General features: G+C 37.0%; 2 protein-coding genes, 1 long non-coding RNA gene and 1 pseudogene across 3 annotated transcripts; all 4 read left to right on the forward strand.

The window, feature by feature from the left end:
* The first annotated feature begins 516 nt into the window (after positions 1-516).
* LOC114727097 (uncharacterized) lies at positions 517-3,448 on the forward strand. Its single transcript, XM_028913825.1, has 7 exons — positions 517-1,036; positions 1,159-1,308; positions 1,411-1,557; positions 1,685-1,735; positions 1,863-1,976; positions 2,080-2,636; positions 2,840-3,448. The coding sequence occupies exons 1-7, from the start codon at positions 517-519 to the stop codon at positions 3,446-3,448; spliced, it is 2,148 nt and encodes a 715-aa protein (XP_028769658.1).
* A 6,672-nt stretch (positions 3,449-10,120) lies between these two features.
* LOC114727098 (ankyrin repeat-containing protein ITN1) lies at positions 10,121-11,701 on the forward strand. Its single transcript, XM_028913826.1, has 4 exons — positions 10,121-10,147; positions 10,231-10,341; positions 10,438-10,991; positions 11,093-11,701. Exons 3-4 carry the CDS (start codon positions 10,716-10,718, stop codon positions 11,699-11,701), a joined length of 885 nt encoding a protein of 294 aa, XP_028769659.1. The 5' UTR covers positions 10,121-10,147; positions 10,231-10,341; positions 10,438-10,715.
* A 2,107-nt stretch (positions 11,702-13,808) lies between these two features.
* LOC114727099 (uncharacterized) lies at positions 13,809-16,685 on the forward strand (annotated as a pseudogene).
* Positions 16,686-18,598: 1,913 nt separating this feature from the next.
* On the forward strand, positions 18,599-20,518 carry LOC114727103 (uncharacterized). Its single transcript, XR_003738557.1, has 4 exons — positions 18,599-19,079; positions 20,001-20,050; positions 20,145-20,338; positions 20,429-20,518. It is a non-coding gene; the product is annotated as an uncharacterized LOC114727103 (long non-coding RNA).
* The last annotated feature ends 145 nt before the right edge of the window (positions 20,519-20,663 follow it).

The following is a 20,663-nucleotide window of genomic DNA, read 5'->3' on the forward strand; positions in this document are numbered from 1 at the left end:
TCCTATATTAAGGACCGGAGGAGTATATCATAATCTAATGAAGCATCATTTGTCTCTCTCAACAAGTTTCAATTCCTTTAATTTAGCTTGCTCTTTAGGAAGGAAAGAATAAACATCACCGGTTTTTTGACGCGAACCTGATTAAAACAGACTTGATTATCCACAGTTTCATAGCAATTATTGTGTAATTAATAAATTGGATGTGGGCGGGCGTCAGTATCCAAGTGCCACGTGTGCTTTCCGTACCTCTGTTCCCCCACCACCAAGCATGTTGATTCCACTGTGAATGACACTCCTATTTGCTCTTATTTTTGCAGAATTTCCCCACCACAAATATACAAAAACATGCATATAGTTAAGCTCTTTTTTTTTTTTTGGTGGGGAATAACTTGAAAACCCAGCAAACTCTGGCCAAGAAAATAAATCATATCATCAAAATCTCCTAAGCAGATCGGTATTTAAACAAGCTACCACTGAATAGAAATTAACCCACAATACAAACTACCTAAAGCAGCCATGGAGCAGGAGAGCAACAAGAAGACCCTATTCTCATGCGCCATGAAAGGGGGATGGGGCAAGGTCATTGAAATGTACAAGCATGATGCGACGCTTCACAATGCCAGAATCACTCGCTCTGGACAAACTGCTCTGCACATTGCTGTCTCTGATGGGAAGGAGGACGTGGTGAAGAAGATGGTCCACGCCATGTCCCTGACACAACCTAATCAAGGGGAGCTTATAAAGGCCCTGCGAACTCCTAATAATAGAAAAATCACTGCTTTGCATGTAGCAGCTGTCATGGGCAATGCCAGAATGTGTCACATCATTGCTACCGTGGAGCCTACCTTAGTGGATGATCGTAATGCTGAGGGCGAGACGCCTCTCTTCTTGGCAGCTCTCCATGGCAGAACACAAGCTTTTCTTTGCCTTCATTGCATCCGAAACCCTGACATCACTACTCCTCCCTTCTGCGGTACCTGTAGACGGTACGATGGTGACACCATCCTTCACGCTGCAATCAACGGTGACTTCTTTGGTACATCTAAATTCAGTCTCAACTCTTTAATTTCCACTAGCTCGCCAGCTTCTCCGATCCGTTATATTGTTTGTTCTAATCAACTATAACATCACTTCACTAATGCTATGGTGTGTGTATAGATCTTGCGTTTCAAATAGTTCATCTATATAAAGAGCTTACGAATTGGGTGAATGAGGAAGGATTGTCTCCTCTGCATTTGCTAGCATCAAAGCCTACTGCTTTCAGAAGCGGAAGCCGCCTTGGACGGATTGAAACCATCATTTATCACTGTATGTAAGCATTTAATTTTGCGTCATTCTTCATATGCATGGTCAGTTAACTAAGGAAAAAGCCTATTTGATTGGTTCATCGGCATTTAATTTGTCTTGAAGGTATATATGTTGAGAAGCTTAAGACCATAGAAAATGTAGGAGATGAATATCGGAAGGCAGTCGAGGACAGTGATAGCCATGTTTGTCCTGACAACTACAAAACACTGTGGGATGCTTGCAGGCTAATAAAAAACTCGGTCACCGTTGGTATATAAATTTTATTACATTTGTATCTTACACCATCTATGTGAATTTTTCCCTCGATGCCCTAGCTGAGATCTTGTTGGCATATGTATATAATTGCGGCTTAAATTACTGTGTTTTCTGTTTCCAGTATTGGCCCACCATGTAGAAGCAGATGCGGAAGATCCCGGAGTACTGGGAGGTGAGAGGTTTTTTGAATTTCGGCACTAATTAAAATTGCATTTTTTTTTTTGGTAGAAATTAAAATTGCATATTTGAGCACGTACAATTGATCACGAGTGAAAGCTCTCGTAAAATTGTTTAATTAGGATCACCAGTGGTCAACGAACGTCAGGAAAATCCGTTATTTCCTGATAATTACGAAACTGGTCTCCATTGGATCAAGTTCTTTTACCTGATAATTTTGACAATTTTCGGGAAAGGTACATATGCTAATTTACGTTTGGCACATTTCGTACTAATTAAATATATATGATGGCACACGACACTCATAATTTACATATATGCTTATTATATACTCTACAGGATCTGAGGGATTGATGGCGATATATCGAAAAAAGCAGACCCATACATGGTCTGTTCAGATAGTCGAACAACTTCTTCACTACGCTTCCTTGTATGTGTACGAGGATGATGGGAGAAAACCCCAAGTAGACGAAGGCTATAATACGAATTCGTTAGAGGATGACACCACTGCAGCATCAATCAAACCTAGGAGCACCGAGAACAAAGGTAATGATGAGCAGAATCCTAAAAGGAGGACAATGGAGACTCCTATATTACTGGCTGCAGCAAAGAGTGGCGTGATGGAAATGATAGAGAAAATTGTGGAGCTCTTTCCATTGGCCATTCACGATGTGAATGAAGATAAGAAGAACATAGTGTTATTAGCAGTAGAACACAGGCAACGTCAGGTGTATGAGTTCTTGCTGAAGAAGAATATTTACAAAGAGAGCCTGTTCTATCAGGTGGATGAGGATGGAAACAGTGTGTTGCACTTGGCAGCCACACTCGGTGACAGCAGGCCTTGGGTCATTACTGGGGAAGCTCTTCAAATGCAATTGGAGTACAAGTGGTACGAGGTAATTGATAAACTATTCACATAAAAATTAAAAAAAAAAAAACAGAAAGAACAAGTTTGTGAACTTCAGAAAAGGAAACTTCAAAGAACATGCATGAATTCCTTACCCACACTCGCCTTGATACTTTTTTTTTTAAAAAAAATTCATTTTTGCTAGAATATCTCAATTCTGAGCGACCTTGTAATGTTTGGAGATGCGTGCAGTTTGTGAAAAAGTCACTGCCGGCTGGTTTTACACGTCTCTACAATAATAGAAACGAAACTCCAGATGAAGTCTTCAACAGAACTCACGGTGACCTCGTCAAAAGCGGTGGCGAGTGGCTAAGGAAAACCTCAAAATCATGCTCATTTGTGGCCACAATAATTGTTACAGTAGCCTTCGCCACAGCAACCACCGTGCCCGGTGGCGTCGCTCAAGATTCCGGCTATCCAACGCTGGAAAATGAGACAGCATTCAATGTGTTCGCGGCTTCATCACTGGTAGCCCTGTGCTGCTCCGTCATGGCGGTGGTGACATTCCTATCATTACTTACTTCTCGATTTCAAGAGCAAGACTTTTACAGAGACCTGCCCATGCAGTTACTGACGGGTGTGACGTTGCTGCTCATGTCGATTGTTTCCATGTTGGTGTCATTCTGTGCTGGACATTTCTTCGTGCTCAAGCATCAACTTCACAATGCTGCCTTTACTCTGTATGCCGTGATTTCCCTCCTTGTCATCTTTTATGTCTTGTCGAAGTTTCCGCTCCACTTTGATTTTTTAAGGTTTACCTTTGTTCCTGTTCCACAACGTACCAAAAGGGCCACCAACTAACTAACTTCAGAAGTGATTCTGATTTGTTGTGTGTGTGTGTGGGGGGGGGGGGGGTTTACACGGAGAATAATAAAGGATGGCCTGCCATTATTGTGCCTGAGTAGTGTAAGGCAGTCCCAAAAAAAGCCAACAGGCACCCTTGTTTCCGAGTTAGTTAACTTGGTGTCTTCAAGCTTTTGAAGACTGAGATAATGACTCGGAGCTACACATGGATTCTCAACTGTTACGTGCATCTCCTCAGATTCGCTCTTGCTTTGTGACTAAGCTTTTATTTTGATCTGTTACGTGCAAGTATTGTTCATTAATTCTACTATTGATTCTATGTATCGTCTTCTCTTATGCCTGCCTGTTTTACATTAATTCTACTGTTGATTCTATGTGTGTGTTCTATATGAAGCCTGTAACAATCACACAAATGATCCTCAGATAATGCAACTCAAGTCAATAATATTGAACCATTTATAGTGGAAATTTCAAGTTCAATATATTCAACAGAGTCAACAATATAAAAGAAAAATAACATAATTCTGATTCAATAGAAATTAGGAAATACAGAATAAGAGTAGAGAAGAGATTAGAAAATCCAATCACTGGGATAGTGCAGAGAAGACTCCACATAATTCACTTCACGCCCTCTCCTTTCTTCCTGGGCTCCTTATTGGGCCCCTATTCTGGCCCAAATCTTCTATGACCGTGACAAAGCCATTCGGACGGAATAAAATCTTTCCTTCCTTTTTCTTTTTTCCGAATCTGCTGCACCAAAAGGCACCTCTACAAGTATACGTTTGTTGGAAATTATTAAGAACTTTTGGCCCCCCCCCCCCAAAAAAAGAAGAATTTATTAAGAACTGGAATATTGAAATATGTTACTGTAAGTTTTTCTTTTGTATGTACTTGGTGTATATATGAAATTTTTGGATTAATTATTAGCTAGTTGAACCATATCTTTGATATGAGATGATCTTTCAATTTAGTGTGACCAGAAAAAGAGCAGATTTATATAAATTAGTTCAGAGTGATAATTTTCATAATATTTTACTAGAGAATTTTATTTGTCATTATATTTTTTATTTTCATACAGGTAAAATACAAATCATCTAAAATCGCTCTTAAGTTTTTCTGAATTTGATAAAATGGGAGCCTTAACCAATTAATTTTCTTGGCACTCTTTTTTTCATATATAGAAAAAACATTTCTTTGTTCTCTTCCAAACTCCAACGCTCACCGGCCTTTTGGGATGGCTTCATTTTCCGCAATGATGAGCCTATCCTTTTCCCTAGTTTGGGCTATTATGAAAGACTGTCCTCACTGTGACTTTTAGAGCCTGTTTAGATGATATCTAAAATCTTAGTTTGGATAAAATAAAAAATGTTATATGATTTTATATTTAAAATTTTTAAAGAAATTAATATTTTTCTGTGTGAAAAAAAAAGTTATTTTTCTTTAAAATATATTTAATTTTATTATTTTATAAATATATATATACACATTAATTATTTATTAATTATATTATCTTATATATTATATTATGTTAGTAAAAAATATTTATTAATAATTTTATTCTTTCAAATTGAAATATATTATAAAATCTATCTTTTATGTAATTATCATATTAATTTATAACCTTTTTTAGTAATTTACACATATAAAAAGTGCTTCTGATAACAACTATTCAAACACTTTCACTTTATCAGAATTACTTTTTCACAAAATATATTTTTTCCAAAATCGATTCTTCCCAAAATTATTCTTCAGGAGCTATTCTCCAAATCATGATTTGTTTCATCCAAACACCCCTTTAATTTTATTGCGAACAAGAATACCTACTAACTCCTGTTTCTGTTTTAATATAGGAATTAAATAAATAATTTATTATTTTAGTTTTAAATATAACTTTACTTTCCAAATTTATATCCAAACTATACTTATTGATTACATATATTAAGGAAAGCTTTTAATCAAAAGATAATTCTAATACATATGATTAAATAGGGTAATTTAGAAAAATCAAAATATACTACTCCGGTCTTTAATATAGAACCTAATTGTTGAGTTGATTTTGATTCTAAATATAAGACTTATTTATCATATTTATATTTTTCCTAAATTACTCTTATGGATATTCTCTCAACCATAATTATGTAAAAAATGGATGATATAAAGAAAGATGATTTATGGTATTTTAGAAAGAACATGTCATATTTCTTATAATTAACTAACTTACCTATCTTTCTTAGTTTAATCAAATTAGTTAAATATATCTTATATTAAGGATCGGAGGAGTATTTGTTATAAATAACTAATTTAACTAATTTTCTTAATTATGTAATTTAATTATATATATCTCTTATATTAAGAAATGGAGGTAATAATCGGTAATATAATCATGACATCAATATTTGCAGAGCTATGGGAAATGTTGTTATCGTTAAGATCGATGGTCATCCGCGTCCCGAAAGAAGTTCAAACATTTTGAATCAACAGTTTCTTCAGAGGTACCGTTATAAATGTACTTTTTAAGGTACAAAATTTTTACATTTTTTTGACAAAAAGCAAATCATAATCCATATGAAAGTTAACTAAAATGTTTTAAAATAGGGCATAAAAGGAAAACCCTGGGGGTGCTATAGTTTTGGTTCTGAAATCTCAAACGTGAACACCTTGCTAATATTAGTATTTTCAATTCAAGTGATTTTACAATGTGTTTATAAACTCATTGAAAATAAGGTTTTTGTAATTTTTGAAATAAATTACTCACAAATTTAATTAAAAATATATATTACTCTAGTCTTAAATATAAAAGCCAATTATGAGATAATAAGTTTTTGTTTCAAATACAAGACTTTGATTCATCTTGTCTTTTTATTATTATTTTTTAAATTAATTTACTTTACTTATAATTGATATAATAATATTATATAGAAGTATTTTAGAGTGATGGGATGACATTTTATTAACTAACTAATATATCTAATTTTTTAATTTACTCAAATTGTTAAATAATTTTTCATTAAAGACCAACGAGACGAATATATTAAAATCCAAATGCAAATGAAGATGCTATTGAGTTGATGACTGGCAACTTATTAAATGAGTTAGAGTTACTTTGAAATCCAAGTTAATTTATGATTAGATCATTTAAAAAAGGGGGCAAAAAGTGATGGTATAATTAACCCCAAGGAAAAAAAAGAAAAGCGACTTTTGCGTTTTGCAGGCCAGAGTGGGCCAAAGCCTAAGCGCCCAGGGTTGCCTTTTTTTTTCTCCCGATTTGGAAAGATCACAAGTTTAAACCTGAATAGTCATGCAATAGATAGGCGAAAGCTAACAATAAATAATGAAGCAAGTAAAAAAGTTACTAATAAAATGAAAATAAAATTTTTTTTTCTTTTCTTTTTTTTTCCTTTTTTCTTTTTTTTTTTCCTTTTTTGGGTCCTTTTTTGTCCCTTTTTTTTAAGCTATAAAATAATAATCAGGGATAAATAACTAGATATATATATATATACAGGCAGCAGTGGTATCCAACAAGAACAACATCCCAAAGCAATAAAAGTAACCTCCAATATGCTCAAAAAGTCACAGTAATTAATTAGATGGTCGATTGGGCCTTACTGGCACAGCTTTACGACACCAAAAAATTACCCAATGCTCTTGGGTGATTGCTCTTAGCATTGGGAGGGTCGTTGTTGGAAGAAACGATGCGAAACGGGGTCAAAACGGCGAAAAACGCAATCTGGGTGAGCTGGCAACGCGGCAGCGCATGGAGACCACGGCGGCGAGTGGGGGCGCATGGAGCACCGGTTGGCCTTGAAATTTCTAGGTCTGGCCGTGTTCCTCCTTGCGAACCCGATATTGGAGGCGGTTTCGTGCCAATCAAAGGTCGGATGAGAGAGTTATGAGCCTTCAAAGTGACAGTGACGGTGATCTCGCGCAGTGGATTTTTTCTGGCAGTAACTCACTGTGAAATTGAGTGGTCTGGACGGTTATTGGCCGAAGAGGACGATGACGGTGGTGGCGCGGTGAGAGGAGGCCTGGGAGTGAATAGACAGAGGCGATTGGCGGCGAAAACTGGAGAGCAACGGCACTGTGTAGCTTTTGAACTTAATGGCGTGTTTGGATGGTTTGGATTGACAGAAATTGGACATAGGGAAGCACAGCCTAGCTCTGATGCAAAAATTGATGTAAAACAGAAAAGAGAAAGGGAAATAGAAGGAGATCAGGGAAGAATATTAGAGAGAAAGGAAGAGCAAAGACGAGAACGGGAATGGAAGAAAACTATCTGATACGTCAAAAGCTAAGTCTGCTTACACGATAGAAACCTAGGGTACTTATACCCTAATTTTAAATAAAATAATTAAAATGCAAAATCAGTAAATAGGTGAGTGGGTAGTTAACAAAAAAAATTAATTAATTAAATCTGCATCAATTTATTATTTTTTTGAATTAATTTACTTTACTTATAAATTGATATAATAATATTATATAGAAGTATTTTAGAGTGATAGGATCACATTTATTATAATTGACTAATATATCCAAATTTTTTAATTTACTCAAAATTGTTAAATAATTTTTCATTAAAGACCAAACGAGACGAATATATTAAAATCCAAATGCAAATGAAGGTGCTATTCAGTTCATGACTGGAAACTTATTAAATGAGTTAAGAATTACTTTGAAATCCAAGCTAATTTATGATTAGATCGTTTAAAAAGGGGGCAAAAAGTGATGGTATAATTAAACCCCAAGGAAAAAAAAGAAAAAACAAGCCACTTTTGCTTTTTGCAGGCCAGAGTGGGCCAAAGCCTAAGCGCCCAGGGTTGCCTTTTTTTTTTTTTTTTCCCGATTTGGAAAGATCACGAGTTTAAACCTGATCGCCTGAACCATATTAAGATGTGATTAACCACAGTTTAATGTTATCTCCAATTCTTAATATAAAATCTAATTTATAGGTTTTTCATACAAACTAGACCTTAAGAAACGAGGGCAGTAACTAACATTAAAGTGATGTCATGTTCCAAAATGAAAAAGAAGGCTCCTTGGGCTGTTGCCATACTTCTATATGGTATATATCCTTCCTTCCTTCCTTCCTTCCTTCTATTCTGCCCAGCTCTTTCACTTCTTTACTCACTCATGTTTTTCACGATTTGCTCCCACCACGAAGCACCTAAAACGAAAAAAGCGTCAACATGCCAATGCGTGTCCCAATAGTTTTTGTGAATTACACTCTTCATTATTCTCTTTTCTGGGAATTTAATTTCCACCGCACAAATAGTGACGTTACATAGTTTCTTTCCTTTTTTTTCTTGGCTTGTAAAATATTCTTTTGCCTTCTTTCTTGTTTGGGGAATAACTTGATAACCCAGCAAACTCTGGCCAAGAAATTAAATCATATCATCAAAATCTCCTAAGCAGATCAGTATTTAAACGAGCTATCACTGAATAGAAACTAACCCACAACACAAACTACCTAAAGTAGCCATGGAGCAGGAGAGCAACAAGAAGACACTATTCTCATGGGCCATGAAAGGGAAATGGGGCGAGGTCATTGATATGTACAGGCAAGATGCGAGGCTTCACAATGCCAGAATCACTCGCTCTGGACACACTGCTCTGCACATTGCTGTCTCTGATGGGAAGGAGGATGTGGTTAAGCAGATGCTTCACGTCATGTCCCAGAAACAACCTCATAAAGAGGGTCTTATAAAGGCTCTGCGAACTCCTAATAATAGAAACAACACTGCCTTGCATTTGGCGGCTTCCATGGGCAATTCCGGAATGTGTCACCTCATCGCTAGCGTGGAGCCTACCTTAGTGGATGATCGCAACGTCGACGGCGAGACGCCTCTCTTCTTGGCCGCTCTTCATGGCAGAAAACAAGCTTTTCTTTGCCTTCATTTCACCCGAAACCCTGACATCACTACTCGTCCCTTCGATGTTAACTGCAGAAGGAACAATGGTGACACTATTCTTCACTGCGCAATCAACGGTGACTTCTTCGGTACGTGTGAATTCATCCTCAACCCTTTTAATTTCCACTACCCAGCTGGCTTCTCCATTATACATATACATAGTTTATTATAACATCACTTAATATATATATTATATATATAGATGTTGCATTTCATATAGTTCATCTGTACAAGGAGCTTGCGAATCGGGTGAATGAGGAAGGATTGTCTCCTCTGCATTTGCTAGCATCAAAGCCTTGTGCTTTCAGAAGCGGAAGCCGCCTTGGACGGATGGAAACCCTTATTTATCACTGTATGTAAGCATTTAATTCGTCCCATTCTTCATCCATGCATATATGCATAGATACACACACACACACCGTGTTTATTTGTTTGTTTGTCTGGAAGGTATATATGTTGAGGAGCTTAAGGCGGCAGCTTCAGCAGATGAACATCAGAAATGCCCAGGAACAGCCATGGACGGTGACAGCCACGATTGTCCTGACAACTACAATACATTGTGTGGTTTTTTCCGGCTAATAAGAAAAGGGGTCTCTGTTGGTATGTAAATTTAATTACATTTGAATCCCATGCCATCTATATAAATTTTTCCCTCCATGCCCTACCTAAGAACTTGTTGACACATATAATTGCGCGCGACTCAAATTACTGTGTTTTCTGTTTCCAGTTGTACACAAACCTGTTGTACGCAAACCTGTTGAAAGAGACGCGGAAGATCCCGGAGTGGGAGGTGACAGATCTTTTCAATTTTAGCACTAATTAAAATTGCACGTGTGAGTACCACTGAAAACTCTCATACCATTGCTTCATTAGGATCCCGAGCGGCCGGAGGTCAGGCAAATCTGTTATTTCCAGTTAATTACAAAACCTGTTGCAATTTGATCAGGTTCTTTTATCTGGTGCTTCTGATAATTCTGGGGAAAGGTACGTATGTATGCTTATTTATGTTTGACGCCTTTCATGCTAATATGTATGATGGCACATGGCAACATTAATGATTGCATTTGGAATTTTCCCCAGGATCTGAGGAATTGAGGAAGATATATCGAAAAAAGCAGACCCATACATGGTCTGTTCAGATAGTCGAACAACTTCTTCACCACGCTTCCTTGTATGAGTACGAGTATGATGGGAGAGACCCACAAGAAGACGAAGGCTATAGTACGACGTCGTCACAGGATGACATCACTGCAGCATCAATCAAACCTAGCAGCACCAAGGACAAAGGTAACGATGAGCAGAATCCTAAAAGGAGGACAACGGAGACTCCTATCTTAGTGGCTGCAAAGAATGGTGTGATGGAAATAATAGAGAAAATTGTGGAGTTATTTCCGGTGGCCATTCACGATCTCAATGAAGATAAGAAGAACATAGTGTTATTAGCAGTGGAACACAGGCAACCTCACGTGTATGAGTTCTTGCTCAAAAAGAATATTTACAAAGAGGGCTTATTCCATCAGATGGATAAGGATGGAAACAGTGCGTTGCACTTGGCAGCCACACTTCGTGAGGACAAGCCGTGGCTCATTCCTGGCGAAGCTCTTCAAATGCAATGGGAACTCAAATGGTACAAGGTAATTAATAACAACAAAATATGCATATATATATATGTATATATTGATTTTTTTCCTGTAACTTCTGTGTTCTGATGATCTGGACGTAATTTCTGAAGCAGTTCGTGAATGAGTCAATGCCGCCTGATTTCTTTGGCCGATACAACAGGAAGAACGAAACCCCAGATGTTGTGTTCACCAATACTCACAAGGACCTCACAAAAACGGCCGCCGAGTGGCTGAACAAAACCTCAGAATCATGCTCGCTAGTAGCCGCACTAATTGCCACGGTGGCCTTTGCCACGGCAGCCACCGTGCCCGGCGGATTCTTCGAGAATACAGGCCACCCGATCCTTGAAGATAAACCAGAATTCCAACTGTTCGCCATCTCATCACTCATAGCCCTGGGCTTCTCCATCACGGCCATGGTGATGTTCCTATCTATACTCACTTCTCGATTTCAAGAGAGAGACTTTGACAAAGACTTGCCTAGGAAGCTAATGATAGGTTTGACTTCCTTGTTCGTGTCGATTGCTTCCATGTTGGTGTCGTTCTGTGCTGGACATTTCTTCGTGCTCAAGGATACACTTCATTATCTTGCTCTTCCAATATATGTGGTGACTTGCCTCCCTGTGACCCTTTTTGTTTTGGCACAATTTCCACTATACTTTGATCTTCTATGGGCTACCGTGACGCATGTTCCACAACGTAGCTACAGGCCCACCACCTGATTTCAACATGTCTCAGCCTGATTTGAACAGTGTGTAATTGAACACTTGAAGTCTGTCACATGTGTGTGCTTTTATTGACTTGTTATGATTATACATTATATATATATGTCGGAACTTGAATGTGAGAGTAATTTAATGTTTTAAGGTGCTTGTTGGGTGTATTAAAGTGTGGCTTCTAGCGTCAAACTTTATCTTTTTATAAGCATATGAGAAGTCATTTGAATGACTTGGGAGGGAGAAAAAAATCATAATCCAATAACTTCAAAGTTTCAGTCATATTTTCGAGTCGTAGAAAATTTTTTATCGAAAAATGAGTTGTAGACAATTTCAAATATGATTTGAGTCTTAATTACAAACTGTTAAGTATTAATTAGTTCACGAAGAGCATAATCATATTTCTCAATTTCTTAAAAATGGAGAGGTAAAAAAAAAAACTCTTAAAAATCATGGATGATAATAATAAGAAAAAACTAATATGCAAGTTCTTATAATTTTCTCATTTTTAATTGAGCTCTTAAAGTTTTTTTTTCTTTTTATAGAATCCTTAGTATTGATCTCTACTCATAATTTGTTAATTTGCAAGCGAAACGTTAGTAACTGATGACTTGTCTTTGATTCAGCATACAACTAGATCTAACTGGAAAAAAAAAATCAATCAGATTACGTACTATGTATAGATTGTAAGGAGACAATAATTATACAAAACAATAATTTTATTATATTGATAATAAATATATTTTATTCCATTATACCTGGGCGTGGGGCAGTCTCAAAAACAGCCACGAGGAACCCGAGTTTTTGAGTTAAGTCGGTGTCCGTCAAGTCTCAAGAGCCATGGATTCAAGCTATGCTGAACATCTCCTCAGACTAAGCTTTTTTATATTTTTTGGCCTGTTACGTCGTGCAAGTATTTTTCAAGACATTAAGAATAAGAATATCTATGCTTTAACTTGTTTGAAATTAAGTTCACTTACGTGATGTTTAGTATGAGGGAATTAGAGGGGATGGAAGAAAAAGTTTTAATCAATTCAATTTAAAAAATAAAGTTATAAAATTTTGATAAAGAAAAGATGTAAGATATGAGACATTGTAGAAAAATTAGTTGATTATGATCCTAATAGCTTCAATCCGTTTTGTCATTCATTTTTTTTTTCATTTTTTCAAAGTAATTTATTTAACTTGTAAAGATATTTTAAAGAGACTACGTCACGTTTATTATAATTATTTTTTCCATCACATTTATTATAATTAACTTAATTATCAACTTTTCTTAATATATCTAAAATGCAAATGCAGATGAAGATGCAGTAGTAGAGTTGACGACCGGGGACTTAGAAGAGTGTGGTCACCAAGGGACGCAAAATGAGTTAGAAGTTACTTAAAACCCAAGTTTATTTATGCGTAGATGATCAAGGAAAAAAAAAAGTGGTTTGATTGGGCTCTTTTTTCAAATTGGAGGATATATACGCACACACACTCACAGCAGTTAAGAAGCCAAAGAACAGAGGCGTGTGACACGACTGATTAAGAGGCTTTTGCTTTTTTTTTTTTTTTGCAGGGCACAAAGCAGGCTTGCGTCTCAACTCTTAATTTAACAAAAGGTGTTAGTTCCCAAAAGTTATTCCCGATTTGGAAAGACCACGAGTAGCTTATGACGCGAATGCCTGAACCTGATTAGTGATTAAGATGTGATTAACAACGCTTTAATAACTAATATTTGAACTGCGGTGTCCCACCTGCCCTATCAAACTTCTTTCTTTCTTATTGTCCCCCTCTCTTTAATTTCTCACTTTCTTCGCTCATGTTTTTCACGATCGCTCCCCACCACGAAGCATCTTAAACAAAAAAGCACCAACATGTTGGGTTTTTGTGAATTACACTCTTCTTTGTTCTCTTTTTCGGAATTCCCACCGCACAAGTATACATTACTTTTTTTGTTTCCATATTTTTGGCTTGTAACATCTTCTTTTGCTTTTTTCCTTGTTTGGGGAATAACTTGACAACCCAGCCAACTATGGCCAGTAAAAGTAGATCGTCAGTCTCTTAAAGTGATCGATCAATATTTAAACGGAGCTATCACTGAAGTGGAAACAAACTACGTAAAGCCATGGAGAGCAACAAGAAGACCCTATTCTCATCCGCCATGAAAGGGGAATGGGGCAAGGTCATTGAAATGTACAAGCAAGATGCGACGCTTCACAATGCCAGAATTACTCGCTCTGGACAAACTGCTTTGCACATAGCAGTCTCTGATGGGAAGGAGGACGTGGTGAAGCAGATGGTCAGCGCCATGTCGCTGAAACAACCTCGTAGCGAGGAACTTACAAGGGCTCTACGAACTGCTAATAATAGAAACAACACCGCCTTGCATTTGGCGGCTTACACGGGCAATGCCAGAATGTGTCACATCATTGCTAGCGTGGAGCCTACCTTAGTGGATGATCGTAACGTTGACGGCGAGACGCCTCTCTTCTTGGCCGCTCTCTATGGCCGAAAACATGCTTTCCTTGGCCTTCATTACATCCGAAACCCTCCCGCCACCACTCCCTACTATGGTAACTGTAGAAGGAACAACGGTGACACTATTCTTCATTGCGCAATCAACGGTGACTTCTTTCGTACGTGTCAATTCATTCTCTATTAACTCTTTCATTTCCACTGGCTAGCTTCTCCATTATATATATGTTTGTTTATTCCAGTCAACTATAACATTATTTAATTAATACTCTCTCTCTCTCTCTCTATATATATATATATAGATCTCGCATTTCGAATAGTTCATCTGTATGAAGAGCTTGCGAATTGGGTGAATGAGGAAGGATCGTCTCCTCTGCATTTGCTAGCATCAAAGCCTAGTGCTTTTAGGAGCGGAAGCCGCCTTGGACGGATGGAAACCCTCATTTATCACTGTATGTAAATTCGTGTCATTCTTCATGCATGCATGCTTAGTTAACTAAGGAAAAAAAGCCTTTTTGGTTGATTCATCGATCGGCATGATGTTTATAATATGTGCATACTATGTTTGTTTGTCTGTCTTGAAGGTATACAAGTTGAGAAGCTTAAGGTAGAAAATCCAGCATATGAACATCAGAAATGCACTAGTGCAGCCGAGGACAGCGATAGCCATGATTGTCCTGACAACTGCAAAATATTGTGGGATGTTTCCCGACTAATAAAAAAAGTGATTACTGCTGGTAATTTCCCCCTCCATGCCCTAGCTGAGATCTTGTTAGCATATATTATAACTGGGACTTAAATTACCGTGTTTTCTATTTCCAGTTGTACGCAAACCTGCTGAAGCTTATGCGGAAAATCCCGAAGCAAGAGGTGAGAGATCTTTTGAATTTTGGCATTAATTAAAATTGCACATATGTGAGTACTATTGAAAATTAAACTCTTGTACCATTGTTTAATTAGGATCACAAGTAGTGGACGGAGGTCAGGCAAATCCGCTATTTCCAGTTAATTATAAAACCTGTTGCGACTTGATCAGGTTCTTTTATCTGGTGCTTCTGATAATTTTGGGGAAAGGTATATATGCTTATTTATGTTTGGCTTATACGAAATATATATGATGGCACACGACACTCACAATTTATATATGCTTATTATATATTTCGAAATTTCCCCAGGATCTGAGGAATTGAGGAAGATACATCGCAAAAAGGAGAACCATACATGGTCTGCTCAGATAGTCGAACAACTTCTTCGCCACGCTTCCATGTATGAGTACGAGGATGATGGGAGGAACCCCGAAGAAGACGAACGCTATCCAAAGCTGTGGTCAGACGCCGATGGCATCCCGCGAGTATCAATCAAACCTTCGAACACCGAGAACAAAAGTAATGATGAGCAGAATCCTAAAAGGAGGACAACAGAGACTCCTATATTAGTGGCCGCAAAGAATGGTGTGATGGAAATAATAGAGAAAATTCTGGAGTTATTTCCTGTGGCCATTAACGATATGAATGAAGATAAGAAGAACATCGTGTTATTAGCAGTAGAATTCAGGCAACCTTATGTGTATGAGTTCTTGTTGAAGAAGGCTATTTATAAAGAGAGCTTATTTCATCAGATGGATAAGGATGGAAACAGTGCGTTGCACTTGGCAGCCACACTTCGTGAGCACAAGCCTTGGCTCATTCCTGGCGAAGCTCTTCAAATGCAATGGGAACTCAAGTGGTACAAGGTAATTAATTAATAATAACAAGATACGTGTGTGTGTTTGTTTTTTCTGTAATATCTGAATTATGATTATCTGAATGTTATTTCTGATGCAGTTCGTAAACGAGCCAATGCCACCTGATTTCTTTGTTCGATACAACAATAAGAACGAAACCCCAGATGTTGTGTTTACCAATACTCACAAGGACCTCACGAAAACGGCCTCCGAGTGGCTAAACAAAACCTCAGAATCATGTTCGGTGGTGGCGGCACTAATTGCCACGGTGGCATTTGCCACAGCAGCCACTGTGCCCGGCGGATTCATCCCAGAAACAGGCGAACCAATCCTTGAAGATAGGCGAGAATTCCAACTGTTCGCCATCTCATCACTCATGGCACTGGGCTTCTCCATCACGGCCCTGGTGATGTTCCTATCTATTCTCACTTCTCGATTTCAAGAGCAAGACTTTAACAAAGACTTGCCGAGGAAGTTAATAGGTGGTTGACTTCCTTGTTCGTGTCGATTGCTTCCATGTTGGTGTCATTCTGTGCTGGACATTTCTTCGTGCTCAAGGATACACTTCATCATCTTGCTCTTCCACTTTACGTGGTGACTTGCCTCCCTGTAACCCTTTTTGTTTTGGCACAGTTTCCGCTCTACTTGGATCTTCTGTGGGCTATCTTCAAGCACGTTCCACAACGTAGTTACAGTCCCACCGCTGGACTTCAATTGTGATCCTCAAGTTTTCCATGTCTCATCATCAGCCTGATTTCAAGTCTATTACATGTGTGTACTTTTATTGACTTATTATGATTATACTACTATATTTATTATGCAGCAACTTAAGTGTGTGCGAGTGATTTAGTATTTTAATTTTTAAGGTGCTTGGATGTAATGAAGTGTGGTTTCAAGTGCCAAAACTTTATAGCTTAGAATGAAGCATATCAAAGCAGTCATTCAAGAGGCATGACGAATGAATTTGATTAAGTTCAAGAATCTCATTAACAAGGAATCACGTACGAATGATAAGAACAAATATTAGTGAATATATATTAGCTTTCGGTGGCTATATGTCAAGGGTGTGTGTATGTGTGTGTGTGGAGACAGAAATCATGGAAACACCATTGGCTGTAGAGCTAGCCATGTGCTTTTTATTCAGTACTCGTTACGATTTTTGTATTTGCAGCTAGCCAGGAACTTTAGTGTACGATAAATTTAAGATTTTTAGCATAAATATTATGGGGATGTAATAGAGTGTGGCTACGGGTCCCAGAAGAAAACCAATTTTCGCCAACCTCATGTAACCGGAATAAAATTTCTCGGACGTACTTATCAAAGCATATACTACACAACGGCATACATAATTTAATACTACCTCTTGTACTTAATACTACCTCCACTCCTAATTACAAGAGCTAGTTGATTAATTTGAGAAGATTAAGAAAATAAGTTAAGTTAGTTATTTGTAATGAATATGTGTTGTTTTTTCTAAAACATCTTATTAATCAAGTATATTGTCTAGAACTATATTTATTATTAGAAGGATTTCTTTGGAAAAAAAATACATAAATATGAGAGTCAAAATGGATTGGGGTCTTATATTTAGGATCAAAATAAAAGTCAAACGAGGTCTTATATTAAAGACAGGAGGTAGTATAAGAGTTAGTTGACTAATTTGAATAGATTAGAAAAATTAATTTAGTTATTTATAACAAATAAGTGTTGTTCCTAAAACATTCTTACTAATCAAGTGCATTAGTTAGAACTACTATTATTACAATGACTAACTTGAAAAAAATAGATAAATATGAGAGACAAAGTATACTAGAGTCTTATAATTAAAACCAAATAAAGTCAAATAAGTTATTATATTAAGACTGGAGGTAGTAGATTACCTCTAATTAATACAGGAGCTAATTTGAATTTTAATTTGATCCTAAATATAAGATCTCCATTTACTTTGTGTCTCATTTTTATTCATTTTTCTCCAAGATAGTCCTTACAATAGCTGTACATATTAAATGTTTTATCAAACATTAAAACTAATACACTTGATTAGTAAGGATGTTTTAGAAAAGACAACACATATTTATTACGAATAACTAACTTAACAAACTTTCTTAATTTACTCAAATCAATCAACTAATTTTTATATTAAGGAGTTGAAGTAGTATTATTTACATATATTTAAATAGTTTCTTTTTAGGGTCACACGTGTTTAAGATTTTAAATAGTTGTATTAATCCATATACATACTACTTATGAGTCTTAATATAAGATACATTTGACTAATTTGAATAAATTAAAGAAGTTTGTTGAGTTATTTATTTGTGATAATTAGGTGTTATTTTTCTTAAAATATTTTTGCCAATAATGTATTAGCTAAAACTATTATTAAATTGAATATTTAATATATACAATTACTACAAAAATTATTTTAAAAAAATAGGTAAATATAAAAGATAAAGTAGATTAAGATTTTATATTTAAAATTAAATTAAAAATTAAACTAGTTTTTATACTAAGCAGGTAGCTGTATAAAATGTTTTGTATTATTATACATTTATACTCCCCAGAGACCATTTTTGGGACGCTCTGACGTGGCCGCTGGCCCTGGCGACTCGAAGTTGAGACTTGAGAGGTTTAGTTTTTTTTTTTTCAGTACTTTTTTTTGTTTTTCAGTACTTTAATAAGTGAGAACTTTTTTCTTTTCAACGGATAAGGGACTAGAGTCATTTTTCCGGAAGGATATTTCTATTTATGAAGACTAAAATGACTGATAATCTCTTATCTTCCCAGATGGATTACGCTGGATCTGGTTTGGATAAATGAACGCGGGGTAGCTGACTTGGCGGGGCCGATTGTTTTGGGTGCATCACCGCCACTGAGAGGGTTGATGGAGAAAGGGAATCATTGCCGGCGGTGACAGAAAATCAGTGCTCCCGTCAATATTTGGAATACGGAAAGCCAGGCGTGAGGGGGTCCGAGGCAGCAACGTCGCCGTAGGCTGAGGCTTGGAGGAGAAGAGGGAATCGGCGCCGGAGGCGACAGCGGTGACAGTGACTGTGCAAGAATTTCAAGATACTGCCTCAGATATTTCCTGAGCTTCTATTAGCTGAACCGTTTACTCACTGAAGTAGCCAGTATGGAGATTCCTTATCTAAATCGCCTGGCCCAGCATTCCTCTTGGACAAGAGTATACACTAGCAAGAGGTGATCCTTCTCTTCTTTACCATTGTCTGCATCCGCAAGCATCCATCAATATCTTGTAAATAGCATGCTCCTGTGTGTAATGTACTCCTTTTTCTGCATCTGCAAGCAGCTCCCTCTTTTTCTTGTTAGGCCTTAGATTCTAGAGAGATGAGATATATTAAGGGCCTTCACGTCACTTTTCTGCCTAAACATGGGTCTTTTTACTTAAATACTACTTCTTCAGCTCAATGCTATTCAATGTAATCCTAACATCTCTCCCTCTCTCTAGGTCTCTTCTTTATAGTCTAAATGGTAAGCATGTGTACTCAGAATGTTGAAGCTGCTATTAATATGCCCCTGAAATTTATTAAGCGGTTGAAAAACCAAAGCACTGAACTGGAGTGGTTTGAAAGGATTAGATGCTTGGTATATGAGATGACGGCAATGTGAAGGTAATAAAACTAGAGTTATAGAAAAGATCATGATGAACATGCAAGGAACCAGCATTAGGCAATGCTGAATTCATTTTAGGCACATTCAGAGTTGATTAAGTCGCAATTATACGTGTTACAATCTCATAAAAATCATGTTCTTAAAAATGCGTTCATAGCTACTCGAGCTTACAGTATACGGTTGGAATATACGTGGAAGTGATACTCTCTAAAAGGGTGTAAATTAATGCCAGCCGGAGGCACTTATGTAAAGGTTAAGATTCTTCTCTGCTGATATGGAATCTCTGGTTGTGGAAAAGGACTTCATTACTGTCAGTGTGGAACCATTGCTAACTCCTAAATACTCAACACACCGTGGCCAAATAGCGTGACTGTGCCATTATGTTTCAAAGAAGTACAATGGAAGATGTGTGGGTCCTCATTTTGCTTTTTATTACTTTTTCTGAATGTCATGTTGTACTTATTTGGTGTTTTTGTTAATTTACATCAGGAATCAACCTCATCATATTGCAAGGGTTTTCTTTTGCCAAGCGAAGAATGGTAAGCATTTATTTGCTGACTTTAAAGTCGTGACTGAGGTTTGGTTTTTAATCTATTAAATAAAGTCCATTCATGATATCGATCTTTGGTACAGATCGGTCATTAAAATCGTGCCTCCAACCCTATTAGCAGCAGAAAAGGAAGAAGCAAAGGCGTTATTAACCTTGTTTTTGAAGAAACAAGGCTTGAGTAATGCAGTTGCAGCAAGAACCATCAATAAGTCAGATGTTTTTGTCGATCACCTTGTATCGAAGATTCACTCTAAACATAAATCTCGGTACCTAGTAGGTTCGATTGCAACGTTGTTTAGTTTTGCACTTTCATTTCTTTTTTATTTCCATTTAGTCCTAATAATCTTAGTCTCCTTGACATGAACAGGAAGAGAACTTACAACTCTTGAGATTAGAGATGCCTTGATTCCTTATCTTGAATCCCTTTTTGAAGAATATGGAGACATTTTGATGGATTCGTGGAAAACTATCCAAACCCTCCTGTCAAGGAAAAGCCTAGAGCGCCAATTTCTATTCCTAGTTCATTGGTGAATCAAAGAAGACGAAAGCCATGTCTCGAGTTAGTGAGATAGACCGTGCTGGCAAGCTTCGTCCTCATATTG

Source organism: Neltuma alba, unplaced genomic scaffold, assembly GCF_004799145.2.
Source record: "Neltuma alba isolate B1F8T4 unplaced genomic scaffold, ASM479914v2 tig00012448_pilon, whole genome shotgun sequence".
Taxonomy (NCBI): Eukaryota; Viridiplantae; Streptophyta; class Magnoliopsida; order Fabales; family Fabaceae; genus Neltuma; species Neltuma alba.